The sequence below is a fragment of the Polypterus senegalus genome, chromosome 11 (assembly GCF_016835505.1).
Source record: "Polypterus senegalus isolate Bchr_013 chromosome 11, ASM1683550v1, whole genome shotgun sequence".
Lineage (NCBI taxonomy): Eukaryota > Metazoa > Chordata > Cladistia > Polypteriformes > Polypteridae > Polypterus > Polypterus senegalus.
In genome coordinates, this window is record NC_053164.1 from 62332970 (window position 1) to 62348400 (window position 15431).

Genomic DNA, 15431 nt, shown 5'->3' on the forward strand with positions numbered 1-15431 from the left:
CTTGCGTGATAGGCGCCTCACAACACCACAGCTTCAAGCACAACTTAACAATGGTCAAAAAAAGCAAATCTCAGTTTCTACTGTAAAGAGGAGACTTTGTGTTGCAGATTTGAAAGGGCGAGAAGCAGTAAGAGAGCAATTTATTAAAGAACAAAATAAGAAAGTAAAGCTTGCCCAGGCCATTAAATACCAGTCGTTGACTACTGCAGACTGGAAGAACATCTTTTAGACCGATGAATCACAGTTTGAAATCTTGGATTCATCACTCAGGGTGTTTGTACCCCGTTGAGTTGATGAAAGGATGGTTCCTCAGTGTGTGACACCAACTGTCAAACTTGGAGGAGGAAGTGTAACGGTCTGAGGTTCTTTTGCTGGAGGCAAAATGGATGACTTGCACAGAGTGACTGGCATTCGTAATCAAAAGGGTTACCACTGTGTTTTGTAGCACCACACAATACGTTCTTGTCTGCATATAAGTCAGAGGTTTATCCTAGCAAGACGATGCCCCAAACATACCTCCAGGCTATCTCAGAACTACTGTATATTTTAAAAAAAGAACAAGAAGGTACACTTCAAAACATGGACTGGCCAGCACAATCTCCAGACTTAAACTCCAATGAGTTAGTTTGGGGTGAACTGGACAGAAAGGTGAAAAGGAAGCAACCTACAAGTGCAGCACATTTGTGTGAAAGTCTGCAACAGTGTTGGGAACATCTTTCTGACCAATATTTGATTTCCCTCATAGAAAGAATGTTATGTGTGTGTGTGTGTTTGGCTGTTATATATGAATGAATCAAAATTTTGAATAAAATGTTGTGCACTTAATGATTCCTTGACTTATTTTTTTAATTGCCATTGTTTAACATTAATCCATTAAGACATTAAACTGCATGAATTTCTATAAAAACTGAAGAAACGGATGTGTTCTAAAACGTCTGACTGGTGGTGTATATACTGTATACACACACAAACAGTTTGGCTTAGACTCCCACAACACAGAAACTGAAAGAACGTAGCATCAATTCACTTCTAGACCTGCTGCTAGGCGGAGTATGGTGGGCGTACCTGCCCCTTTTATTAGTAAGCCTCAAAGAGCCAGAGAACTCTAATGTTATTTATATTTTCTTATGTATTTTACTTATAATAGCCTTAAATCATAGGTGGCGTAGTGGTAGCGCTGCTGCCTCGCAGTTAGGAGACCTGGGTTCGCTTCCCGGGTCCTCCCTGCGTGGAGTTTGCATGTTCTCCCCGTGTCTACGTGGGTTTGCTCCGGTTTCCTTCCAAAGACATATGCAGGTTAGGTGGATTGGCGATTCTAAAATTGGCCTTGGTGTTTGTGTGTGTCCTGCGGTGGGTTGGCACCCTGCCCAGACCTGGTTCCTGCCTTGTGCCCTGTGTTGGCTGGGATTGGCTCCAGCAGACCGCCGTGACCCTGTGTTCGGATTCAGCGGGTTGGGTGATGGATGGATAGCCTTAAATCGCAATACAACAAACATTCTCCATTCCATACGACTATCATGAATACGTTTTATGAAAGTTTGTATTATTTATTTAAATCGGCACTGCCGCTGAGATTTACATCTTTTTACCAGGCATCACAGGTGCCCTTTAAAACTCTGACAAGTTAACAACACATAAGAAACAAGATGATAAAAGAAATAAGACCGCTCCATAACGTAAAATCACTTGAAAAATAAAAGACCGATCACAGACGTAAGCGCCATTGTAAAGTGTGAATGAAACAGCAGCCAACAGTTCGCTGCGAGGGCCGTTAACTGAATGGCGCTCTCGTGCGTCCTGATCTGTAGCTCCGTTAATCTCAATGTGCTGCGCGCACTCCTGTGAAGAGCCCCGGTATACCACCATGAGAGAAATGCACTGGACATACTGGAAATTGCCTTACTATTCGGATTTTTGGCCTCAAAATGAACTGTAATATCTGCCGATGCACATTTCATGGCTCTTTTCACATCTTTAACGAGGCGCTACAGCAGTTAAGACGTACTGAATATGCAGCCTGAAATATCTGGACGTCTGAGGAATGGCAAGAGGACAGAAGCAGTGGAGAACACCACACCACAAGCAGAAGGATGGAATATGGTACAGAACTACAAATCAATTAATTGGAAAGCACAACGCATATAAAGTAATCAATAATCAGAAATGCTAAAAAATTCTCAGATGCCGGCACTTACTAAATACACTTGTTTGTCTTGGGGCGTCGTTCGCGTCTTTTGCCGTTGTTTTTAAAGAGCCTTTTTACCGTCTGTAATTTCTTTCTTCTGTGTACATTCAATTATCGTATTTTTATATTTACAGCTCACTGAGAGCATGATCAAATCCCGGCTACAGATTGTGCAGGACCGCGAAGTTCTGGTCCATCGCCGGGGACACTAACTCACGCACAGACACTGCATTATTTCCCAGTTAAATTCACTCACAAATTATTTGCACAATGCACGTATAAATTATTGTTTTGTAAAGATTTTAGTTTACAGCCGTGTAACTTGCTAATGCATCTTAAAAGTGATGTGTGCCTTTCTTTTATCCTCTATGACTTTCTGCCGCACCCCATGCACCCTACATTCCCATGCCAACATTTACTGCACTTGCAGTCCAACTGAGCGACTGCTGTAGACCCCCATTTAGGAAGAGGCACCGTCGGCGAAGTGGAAGATGCTAAACTGAGATATTGTCGTTGCTCTGGATGAATGTACTCACTGTGCTGCTTACAGATGGAATCCCGAGAGCCAAAGTCAGCAGGGCGCACTGGACGACACGTAGGATCCTTTGCATGTTCCCCGTTCGATTTGGAAGAGAACAGATAGCGCAGTTAGAAAGGAACGACACCCCCTTCTCTCTTTCTGTCTCTCTTTGTCTCTCGTGCCAGTCTGCCTGGGATATACCAGTCTCCGGTTAAACATAAATCACACCTGGATGACTCACTTTCTGCTCACATATCAAAGGACAAACCAGGTGAAAAGTGACGCTGCCGCATCCGCGCCACATCGAGAAACAGCGCCCCCTGCCGCACAGAGATCATGGACAGCTGTCAATCAATGCGTCTGCTGCCGAGACACATTTATAAAGCACAGGCAGTTTTTGGATTACTTTCTCAGTAAAACTCAACAACATGTACAACGCATCCAGGTAACAGGTGATGAAAGAGAAAGGAAAAAGATGCAGGTTATTTAATTATAGCAAAGCCAAGGCAAGACAGTCGAACCGCTCATTTAAGCCGGAATTTACAATTTTAACGTTACGTTACGTTTTAAATTAAGCTAGATCTTTCAGGAGGAGCTTTGGCTTTTTACAGAACCTCTTTAAATAAATAAATACATAAATATGTAGATGAGTAAAAACATAAATTTACACGCACACTTTGGTCCGAACACAAAACGGAATGAGTACAAAGACAAGAATATTAAAAAGAAAAGAAAACCTCTTAGTTATTAGTCCCAGTCCCACTGAGGCATCATGCTGGTTGTATAAAGGAGCCCCAATGAAAGGGGAACACTGAAACTCATTTATAATCATCAGCTGCCGACTTTGTTCTTAATACAAATATTTATCCTTTATTGTCAAACTGCTCATTTAAGGTTTCGATGTCTTTTGTGAACAATTTATTAACTGACGATTAAACCTTTAGATTATACCTGTACTGGTCTGCACCAAAACCCTCCAGCGCGAAAAATCGGTGCATAGATTTATAGATTTAAAGGTTCAGAATCAACTCGCTCTGACGGTAGGGATCTGCTGCCGCAATCAGAAAGTTGCTGTTCGAATCCTGTAAGCGCCAGCAGTGACTCTACTCAGTTGAACCTGCAATTGCTTCATCTTGGGTACGACATCAATCTGCATCCACCGTTGCAGCAGGTCATCCAATTTACTCCAGTCACCATGAAAACCTCACGTTGTTCCAGTGTGATGCGAAGGTGTCACCCGCTGCCATCGGGTCCCAATCCAGGTGTCTCGTCGTGTAGTGGATGACGGTACACTCTATCAGCGCATGCTCACAACCGGTCCATTGCTTAAACTGAAGTTTTTCTACCACAAACCGTTTTCGTGAGATATTGTCCATCCATCCATTATCCAACCCGCTATATCCTAACTACAGGGTCACGGGGGTCTGCTGGAGCCAATCCTAGCCAACACAGAGCGCAAGGCAGGAAACAAACCCCGGGCAGGTCGACAGCCCACCGCAGGGCACACACACCCACACACCAGGGACAATTTAGAATCACCGATCCACCTAAACTGCAAGTCTTTGGACTGTGGGAGGAAACCGCGAGATATTGTATTCAATGGAAAACCCCGTATTGAAAAAAGAAAACTTGATTAAAAGCTACATTCATGGCATAAGTATTTTCAAGCTCAGAATACTATTTGAAGTGCATTTTGAGTTAAAGAATACAGTAGTACCCTTCCTCATTCTTAGCTTTGGTAGAGGAGGAAACTTATTATAATCCAAATTATTTGCCTCACGTTTTTGCTCTCAGTCAGAATTTTTCCCCTTTCTTTTTATTCTTTCATATAAGCAGGAATTAATATTAAGAATGTTAGACAGATGTTGTTTTTATTCCCTGCAGATTTTATTTTATTTTAATTTTTTTCTCCGGCGGAGTTTTTTTTGTTTTTTTGTTTTTTCTGTCCCACCTGGCCATTGGACCTCACTCTTATTCTATGTTAATTAATGTTGACTTATTTTATTTTCTTACTGTGTCTCTTATTTTTCTATTCTTCATTATGTAAAGCACTTTGAGCTACATTTGTTTTGTATGAAAATGTGCTATATAAATAAATGTTGTTGTTGTTGTTGTTGTTATTGTTTAGAAGAGGGTATTTATTTATTTATATAACAGATATTTACAACGTCGGGTTGATACATCCATTGAAATGACCAGGCAACAGGTAAGAATATAAACCTTTCTTTATTGCAGTAACAAAAGTCATTGATTTTACAAACTGACGAGTGGGTTTAGATAGAATAGAAAGAGATGTGGATGCGGATGTCTATGATAGTCTACACCGTGTAACACCTTCGGAGGATTATAAGGGGACAAAATACTAAGTGACTACTTTTTGATATAATTTGAAACTATTTTATATGTAATTTATAATTTTCTAATTCATAATATTTTTAATTTATAATTATTTCAAGTCTAAATAATGTTACGATTTTTCTTTAATGCACAAACCAGTGTGTTTCTTCGTGCCGGTCCCAAAGAGGGAGGGTTACGACACGAAGGTGTAAAATGTTGCCAGATCAATACGCGGACAGATGATCCGCTGTGGCAACCCCTAACAGGAGCAGCCGGAAGAAGAAGAAGAAGAAGAAGAAGAAGTGCATTTTTCTTTAATTAAAACCAGATTTGGCTTCAGTAGTCTGTAATCGATAAGTAACACCTAAACGTTTAACTCAAGCGCTTTTGTTTTATTTTTTTACTTTTATTAATTATTATTATTATTATTATTATTATTATTATTATTATTATTATTATTATTATTATTATTATTAGTGTAGTAGTAGTAGTAGTAGTAGTAATATTTTTGCAGGCGGAAGAAACAAAGTCGAGCTGTTGACCGAATTTCGTACCTTGAAGATAAGCACAGGACAACCGTACCAAGAGGAGGTGTGTTGGTTATTTGTATTCCTAAATATTTATTGCTTATAAAATCAACGCAGGAAGGTGCCAAGTAATGAAAAAATGGAAAATCTGATGATCACAGAAATATGTTACAATTGGACCAATATTTGTAAATTGATAAACGCGACTATTTTTAATTTGATTTTAACTGATCACAATAAAATGATAAATGGCTTTTAAAACCCCTAGACAAAACAGACTATATCAGGCAAACCCAAAAAAGACAGAGGACTAATAAAAAGCACAATTAAATCAAATAGCCAGCAGGGTGATTACAATTCCATTCACTTCGGTTGAATTACAGAATTGGAAGACATCAAAAAATGGGGAAGAGACTAAAGAGGCATAACATGTTACAAAAAATATAAAGCGGAAGTCATTTTAATACCAGGATTAATTAATTAGCTACTCCATCATCTATGTTTAATCAAAATTGTACTGTTTTTAGCCGTTCTTGAACTGTTATTTTAATATTTTTTTCAATGACTCAGAGGATGCACCCTGTGAAAACTGGCATATTGTATGTGATGAATGCTGACTGAGTGATAACCTGCTCATTACTATTCATCTGGAATTGACAGTTTAAAATGCAGTGGACTACCTTACAACAGCATGATCGGGGAGTATAAATAAATAATTTAACATATCAATTAATATAGGAAGTAACAATAATGAAGGTGACCAAAAGATCAGAATATGTTAATATATATTAAGTACTAGCAGTCCCCTGCAGCTTCGCCTGTATAGAAGTAAAGCAGGATGTCACGCTCCATCCCAAGGGCCCACTGTCTGTGTCTCGGATTAGCACAAACATCTCGCTCCTGCAAGTGAACTATGATTCTTAGCACAATAAGAAGTCACAAAATTAACCGGAATGTTCAAGCAAATCCTAGAAAAAAGCCCAATCTAAATCCGTTAAGAAGTTGTCCGTGAAACAGGCAGCCACACATATGTTGGATTTCATATATATAGAGAGATATATTCTGTGTATATTTGAGTGTGTCCCTTGTGTTACCTGTGTGGAGTTTGTGAGCTCTCCCCAGCTCTGCATGGGTCTCCTCCAGGTGGTCCAGTTTCTTCCAACTTTTCAAAGACGTGCAGGCTCAGGGATTTGATGTTGATGTTGAGACTCCTCAGCCTCCCTGGAAAAGTCTATTCGGGGGTTCTGGAGAGGAGGGTCCGTCGGATAGTCGAACCTCAGATTCAGGAGGAACAGTGTGGTTTTCGTCCTGGTCGCAGAACAGTGGACCAGCTCTACACCCTTAGCAGAGTCCTGGAGGGTGCATGGGAGTTTGCCCAACCAGTCTACATGTGATTTGTGGACTTGGAAAAAGTGGTCGACTGTGTCCCTCGGGGAATCCTGTGGGGGGTGCTCCGGGAGTATGGGGTACTGGACCCCCTGATAAGGGCTGTTTGGTAACTGTACAACCAGTGTCAGAGCTTGGTCCGCATTGCCGGCAGTAAGTCGAACCAGTTTCCAGTGAGAGTTGGACTCCACCAGGGCTGCCCTTTGTCACCGATTCTGTTCATAACTTTTATGGACAGAATTTCTAGGTGCAGCCAGGGTGTTGAGGAGGTCCGGTTTGGTGGACTCAGGATTGGGTCACTGCTTTTTGCAGATGATGTTGTCCTGTTTGCTTCATCAGGCCATGATTTCTCTCTGAATTGGTTTGCAGCCGAGTGTGAAGCAGCTGGGATGAGAATCAGCACCTCCAAATCCGAGACCATGGTCCTCAGCCGGAAAAGGGTGGAGTGCCCTCTCAGGGTTGGGGGAGAGATCCTGCCCCAAGTGGAGGAGTTCAAGTATCTTGGGGTCTAGTTCATGAGTGAGGGAAGAATGGAGCGTGAGATCGACAGGCGGATCGGCGCAGCATCCGCAGTGATGCAGGCTTTGCATCGGTCTGTCGTGGTGATAAAAGAGCTGAGCCGTAAGGCAAAGCTCTCAATTTACGAGTCGATCGCCGTTCCTACCCTCACCTATGGTCATGAGCTATGGGTAGTGACTGAAAGAACGAGATCGCGAATACAAGCGGCTGAAAAGAGTTTCCTCCGTAGGGCGTCTGGGCTTTCCCTTAAAGATAGGATGAGAAGCTCAGTCATCCAGGAGGGGCTCAGATTAGAGCCGCTGCTCCTCCGCATCGAGAGGAGTCAGATGAGGTGGCTCGGGCATCTGATCAGGATGCTTCCTGGACGCCTCCCTGGTGAGGTGTTCTGGGCACGTCCATGTTCCACGTTCCAGGAGGCCCTGGGGAAGACCCAGGACACGCTGGAGCAACTATGTCTCCCGGCTGGCCTGGGAATGCCTTGGGATTCTCCCAGAAGAGATGGAAGAAGTGGCCGGGGAGAGGGAAGTCTGGGCCTCTCTGCTTAAGCTGCTGCCCCTGCGACCTGACCTCAGATAAGCAGAAGAGGATGGATGGATGGATGTTGAGAAATTGGCCTGTGTGTGTGTGTAGGTGCCTGTGTGGACTGCTGCCCTGTCCAGGTGTTGCTCCTGTGCCCCTGCCCTGGATAAGCAGGTTAGGAAGATGGATGGATGGGTTGGAAAATGGATGGATGGATATATATACAGTAGTGTGAAAAATTATTTGCCCCCTTCCTGATTTCTTATTCTTCTGCATGTTTGTCACACAAAATGTTTCTGATCATCAAACACATTTAACCATTAGTCAAATATAACACAAGTAAACACAAAATGCAGTTTTTAAATGATGGTGTTTATTATTTAGGGAGAAAAAAAATCCAAACCTACATGACCCTGTGTGAAAAAGTAATTGCCCCCTGAACCTAATAACTGGTTGGGCCACCCTTAGCAGCAATAACTGCAATCAAGCGTTTGCAATAACTTGCAATGAGTCTTTTACAGCGCTCTGGAGGAATTTTGGCCCACTCATCATTGCAGAATTGTTGTAATTCAGCTTTATTTGAGGGTTTTCTAGCATGAACCGCCTTTTTAAGGTCATGCCATAGCATCTCAATTGGATTCAGGTCAGGACTTTGACTAGGCCACTCCAAAGTCTTCATTTTGTTTTTCTCCAGCCATTCAGAGGTGGATTTGCTGGTGTGTTTTGGGTCATTGTCCTGTTGCAGTACCCAAGATCACTTCAGCTTGAGTTGACGAACAGATGGCCGGACATTCTCCTTCAGGATTTTTTGGTAGACAGTAGAATTCATGGTTCCGTCTATCACAGCAAGCCTTCCAGGTCCTGAAGCAGCAAAACAACCCTAGACCATCACACTACCACCACCATATTTTACTGTTGGTATGATGTTCTTTTTCTGAAATGCTGTGTTCCTTTTACGCCAGATGTAACGGACATTTGCCTTCCAAAAGTTCAACTTTTGTCTCATCAGTCCACAAGGTATTTTCCCAAAAGTCTTGGCAATCATTGAGATGTTTCTTAGCAAAATTGAGATGAGCCCTAATGTTCTTTTTGCTTAACAGTGGTTTGCATCTTGGAAATCTGCCATGCAGGCCGTTTTTGCTCAGTCTCTTTCTTATGGTGGAGTCGTGAACACTGACCTTAATTGAGGTAAGTGAGGCCTACAGTTCTTTAGACGTTGTCCTGGGGTCTTTTGTGACCTCTCGGATGAGTCGACTCTGTGCTCTTGGGGTAATTTTGGTTGGCCGGCCACTCCTGGGAAGGTTCACCACTGTTCCATGTTTTTGCCATTTGTGGATAATGGCTCTCACTGTGGTTCGCTGGAGTCCCAAAGCTTTAGAAATGGCTTTATAACCTTTACCAGACTGATAGATCTCAATTACTTCTGTTCTCATTTGTTCCTGAATTTCTTTGGATCTTGGCATGATGTCTAGCTTTTGAGGTGCTTTTGGTCTACTTCTCTGTGTCAGGCAGCTCCTATTTAAGTGATTTCTTGATTGAAACAGGTGTGGCAGTAATCAGGCCGGGGGTGGCTACGGAAATTGAACTCAGGTGTGATACACCACAGTTAGGTTATTTTTGAACAAGGGGGCAATTACTTTTTCACACAGGGCCATGTAGGTTTGGATTTTTTTCTCCCTAAATAATAAAACCATCATTTAAAAACTGCATTTTGTGTTTACTTGTGTTATATTTGACTAATGGTTAAATGTGTTTGATGATCAGAAACATTTTGTGTGACAAACATGCAAAAAATAAGAAATCAGGAAGGGGCAAATAGTTTTTCACACCACTGTATATATATATATATATATATATATATATATATATATATATATATATATATATAAAACATGATTTGAATATATATTAGGGGCTTCGCTAGCCAACCCCTTTCCCCAAAGCCCCCCACCCCGCCAAGCGCTACGCTCCGCTGTGAATGCACCCCAAGGAGACAAAGCTGCTCCTCCGAAAACCCCTCTTTAATGGTGATACAATGGGAAGTAAATAACAAATGTTTTTTTACCTCTTCTTTGCTAGATCAGCTGCTGGCTTGCTACTGCTCACGTGATCTGCATTTTGTGCCGTGCTTCGAACATTTTAAAGTCACTGCCTTGTCTCTCTTCTCCCCCAGACATCTTCAAACACTATTCAATCTCTTTTCACTGTTCCGTTATTTCACTGAGTAATATTTTCCATTTGTTTGCGCTAATGAGAGCTTTACTCTCATTTTCTTGAGACTCAAATTTTCTTGCTTCCATTATCTCTAACCTGCTCTGTATCTGTATCACGGGATTTGCTTCCAAAGGTTGTAAGTATGACGTGACTTGCCCATCTCACAGAAAGTGAAAGTGTTTCTCTGTCTCTCTTCAAAAGATCACGTCTCGTCACAAGTATTTTTATTTTTTTTTATAATAGATATATATATATATAGTGGAAGACGGCCCGGACAGAGACAGGTAAGACATCGTTTATTTACAACTATCATATGCAAGTGAAACACAGCACACAACCCACTTTCACCCCCAGTCCAGGCCTTTTCCAATGCCTCTCTTCAGGTCCGCCTCCACTCCTCTCCTCCTGAGCTGTGTCTCTTCCTCCAGACTCCACCAATCGAATGGAGGGAGGCAGCCCCTTTTATGCCCACCCGGATGTGCTCCAGGTGCCTCCCAATGAGTGCCTGCCGGCACTCCCTGGTGTGGCGGGAGTGCCGGCTATGCACCCGGAAGCACTCCGGGTGTCACTGGTCTTCTTCCCCCCCAGCACTTCCGGGTGTGGCAGAAGTGCTGAGGGCCAGGGCTCCTCAGGCATCGGGGCGCCCCCTGGCGGTGACCATGGGCCCTATAGGTCACCCCCTTGTGGTCTGGAGGAGGCGTAATCCCTCCAGCCACTTGCCACACTATATATATATAAACTTCTCTCTTTTCTCCCTGCAGACCAAATACGAGAAATTGTGCCTGTCCTGGCCCCGAGGACATCACTTCCTGGGAACCGACTATAAAAACTCCTCATCCTCCATATTTGAGCAGTTCTATTTTTTGCAGCCAGGGAAACTATATGGGTGGCAGCCCCAAACCTTTGTTGTGTGTCCAGTCATGCATTTCACAATACACATACACATATAGGCACTGCATACATTAGTTTAAACTGAAGCATAGACGTTTCAAGTGACTTCTCACAGACACACAGTTAGCCATAGACGAGACCAAACTGGCAACCTTATGGTTTAAGAGCTCAGTGGCTTTGTCAGTCCAGCATTTGTTTTACTTGCTTGTGTTTTGAGCGTCTGAGTACAACCATTTGTTTTGACCAACTGGCTTTTTACACACAGCCATGTTTTTGTTCTCTCTTCACAACTTCGAGCCGTCCTGTAAACAACTTGACTAGCAGCTCTCATCGCTTTTCACCAACAAAAGACCTTTATACCTCTTAACTTCAAAAGGCCCACTCTGGAACATTTACCAAGAAGATGACGGCTAGGCACAGGTTAAAGATGCAAGCTTGCTGTAACATGACAAAAAAGTCACTTTGTGCAAATTCAGTTGGAAGAAGAAACCACATCACCTACAGCATGTGCAGAGATTTTTTCATCTGTCTGGAACAGATTTCTCATGAACACTTCTGTCATATTACAAAGTTTCATAATTCTGCTGAGTGTTGTCATACTAGTGCTTCTTTTTATAAAGAGTCCTCGTAATGTGGTATACTAGACAGTATTTAGGCAGGCAAATATTCATATGGATAGTTGCTCACATTATAATGTCTCTAATCAGACGTGTAGGAATGTGAGGAATATCAAAACATTACAATGATTAAGATCAAAAAATCATAAAGGATGCATCACTTGAGTGGAGCCTCCATAGACAGACATGTATTGGCTGGTCACATTTCCCAGGAAGATCAACAAGTACCATTGATAAGCCAGTGACATGAAGGTTACAAAAGTGAATGGAGCAGCATTATGGTCTTTAAAGTTACAATATCCAGCCTGAACATCTTGATTCACCTTTCATGGAAGAAAGAAAAATTAGACCATAGCAATCAAGCAACTACTGACTTCCTAACCCTAAAGAAAGATTGACAGAAAATGTGAATCACAAGGATATCCTAAACCATAAAAAAAATCCTATTTTATGCTAAAAGAGTACAGTACATTTCCAAACCATACCAGTATTCATATTGCAATCCCCCTCCTCACTTTTGTTCCAAATTTCAAGTAAAGTTACACCCCTTCTTGCTAGTTACATATATAAAAGAAGCCACCTCATTATCGCTCCCACTCAGGGAGTAAAAGTGTATGGAGTTGCATCAAGTGTGTGGCCATAGTGCATCATGTTCCTTGTAGAATCTGCTGTGAGGAGACAGAGGTCTGGTGGAATACCATGTAGGTGGCACATGGGATGGACAGGCAAAGAGTCGGCAAGATTTCTTACCCAGATGGGAGGCCCCAAATGAACAGAAAGGCATCCCAGCTAAGAGAGGGAAGGATGTCACACCCGGAAAAGACTTTCCTAATAGACAAACATCCCAGCCAGAGAGAAAGAAGATTCCTTACCCAGACTGGAAGGCCCAGACAGATGCACAAGCTTCCCTGCCAGACAAATTTGCAAGGACTGGTTGTTCATTCCCCCAGGATGTTAGATGGCAGCAGCTCTGGATATCGGTACCCATTTGGGAACCAGCAGTGAAGGTCAGGAAATGTAGTCTGGCAGTGCAGCCCTGCTTGGGCCCATGGGTGCCACAAGAGGGCGCTGCAGGGAGATGTACTCCCTATTACATGGGACTTGTGTGTGACGCAGAACTACTTCCTACAGGCAGCTATCCTGACACTCCCTTGTCCAGTCGAGTCGGAGCTGGGAGAAAGGAAGACAACACTCAGCTGGAAGAGGGCAGTGTGGTGGAGAAAGGAGAGGTGATTGTGGGAGAGATAACTTGTGCTTTTGTTACTTTTTGGAGGTATTGTGTTTCATAAATCATCCTTTATTTGATCCCAGGGCAGTCATAGTGTGTTTGGGTTGGGGGCTCATTGATGCCCCATTTCCATCACAACCAGCAGAGTTCATTACAAATATCTGCTCTTGACATTTTCGAAGTAGTATCCAAATTTAATAAGCCAGTTAAGCGGAGACTATGTTCTTTTTTCAGTGAGTCAGTATTGACATTTTACCCTGCATTCTCAGAGGAGTGTCACCAGGGACCAACTGTGAAAGAGGAACTGAACCAGAAAGAAAATCTGGTGAACATTACTACTACCAAACCTGCATAAAAACTATTTCATAAAATTTCAAAGGGAAGATCATGACCAGCTACTTTGTATAACTATGCTGATTATTAAATATAAAGTTAATTGAATGTTACAACTCCAGTTTTGTTTTACTGTACTGTATTTCTAAAGCTTCTGCAATTGAGATCTAGTGGCTTTAAAATAAACTTGATTTTTTTTGCTTATTTAGCCAATTACTTTAACACATTTTTCATATTTTTTAATTTAAAAGGTAAATGTCATAAAATGTTTTGTTATGTTTCCCACAAGAGGCATTAAGCAGATTTTATAGACTCAGCTGGCTAAGGTAAAGGCTGCTACAATGGCACAGTATTTAATGCTGCTGCCTCACAGATGGAGGGACCAGACGTCAGTCTCCCCATGTCCATGTGGTTTACTTCTGGTGCCCTTAATTCCTTCCACATTGTAAAATTGCATATTTTAGGTAAAATGATACAATGGGCTATGGTTTGAGCACAGTTTACTTTGTTTCTGACTTGCACCTGCCTGTCTCTGGCAGCAGTGTATTTGCAAAAAATCATATTCTAGGAATGGATTGGTGATAAGAACACGGGCTGTATTGATTTTTTCCATTCATGCTTGAAAATATCGTTTCAGATATCACAGCTTATTCCCAGTCTCATAAAGAACCATAGCGGGAGCTCACTGGCACTTTGCAGTTGTACAGTATTCTTGAGAGACCTGTTAGCATGAGATTCGGCTGCCCCCTAGTGTACCATTTGGAAAATGCACTATAATAAGTAAAGCTTTCTTGATTAAACTACTGTTTGAATAAGGAAGCATATTTTAAAACCCGATTATACTATAGGCTGGAGCCTTCATACACATCATCATCATCATCATCATTTGTAACACATCTCATGAGGTCTTCTAACTGATTTATGTTGCCACTGGATGGTGGATATGAAAGAATTGTGTTTTCCTCACAGATTTGGAAGTAACTTATTTGATAATGAGACAGAGGCTTTCTCCTCCTCATACATCTCAGATAACCACACAATCTACCAAAGCTGGTCCTGGAGTACCACTGTGGCAGGAGTTCATTAGCAACTAGTTGGAGTTTGTAATGGAAGGCCGTATCTAATTCTACTTCTCATTCACATTTCTCTGCATTTATAACAACAGGGTATTGTGGATGCAGGTCAGAATATCACATTTAAATGTTTTTCACCAGATCCCTTGTCAATTAAAGGACAAGTCACTTCTGGCGAGTGCCCTTATTATTTATGACAGCTAATATGTAATATTTTGTCTTTTACATTGCTGAAAACATGTTGCATTAAAGGACCTTTTCAGGACTAAAGGGACTGAAAACCTCCACGAACTGAACCACAAGGTCAATATGTATAAAGATTTTTAAGGGAAAAAAAAAAAAAAAACAAACAACACGGGATTGAGGTAAATCTGTGTTTGTAATACTATTAAAGTTATTAAAAGGTGTTAGTTACAGTACAGTTTTCAGCCACAAAGATCTTTAAAATCTCCTGAATATGTGCTGCTGTCTGTTAGACTAAAAAGGGTTTAAATGGCATCTCTAAGGATTGGGGCTGCCACCAAACCACAGCAATGGGCAAACTGAAATTGAAAGCCTGCTTATCTACTTTAATGTTTTAGTTTTGTAATATTCTTTCTTATTGAAAATTAACTTTAAACGTAACAAAGGAGAAGCATAGCTGAAAAGAACACAAATCAAAAACAGAAAGTCATTGGGATAAAATACAATCTGAAAGTAAAGGGGCACTTATTAGGTACAGAAAAAGTGACTGAGTACATTTACTATTAGTATAAAGTTTGACAATACTGCTAATGAACTACACACAGCATCTTAACAGAACAAATCCTTATTGAAGTTTATGAACTACGGTGTTAATCTAACAGCACAGCACTGATATTAAATCAAGTACCTTATTCCTCACTAAAGTTCCTCAAGTACCTCATCAATACACTAACTATACGAAATACCAGGTTTTAAAATAATCTGAATACCACCCCAGGTCTATTGTGAATTATGTTTTTTAAAGAATACCTGAACAAACCTGGCTCAAGCAAAGGGTACCACTGGGTAATGTCTAAATAGAAATGAGTCAAAATTATATAAAAATGATAATCAGAATA

The 15431-nt window shown here is 41.5% G+C and overlaps 1 protein-coding gene across 5 annotated transcripts in view; it reads right to left on the reverse strand.

Annotated features, from left to right (window-relative positions):
- LOC120539076 (olfactomedin-like protein 2A) overlaps window positions 1-2979 on the reverse strand; it is a 58595-nt gene extending 55616 nt beyond the window's left edge. For 4 of the 5 annotated variants that reach the window (XR_005635551.1, XR_005635552.1, XM_039768810.1 and 1 more), the window contains exon 1: window positions 2722-2979. Coding sequence is in view for 3 of the 5 variants with exons in the window: in XM_039768810.1 (XP_039624744.1) it covers window positions 2722-2796 (75 nt within the window). In the remaining 2 variants the exon portion in view is untranslated. The remainder of the gene's footprint in view (window positions 1-2721) is intronic. The other variant, XM_039768809.1, reaches the window with a different exon arrangement.
- Between the last annotated feature and the right edge of the window lie 12452 nt (window positions 2980-15431).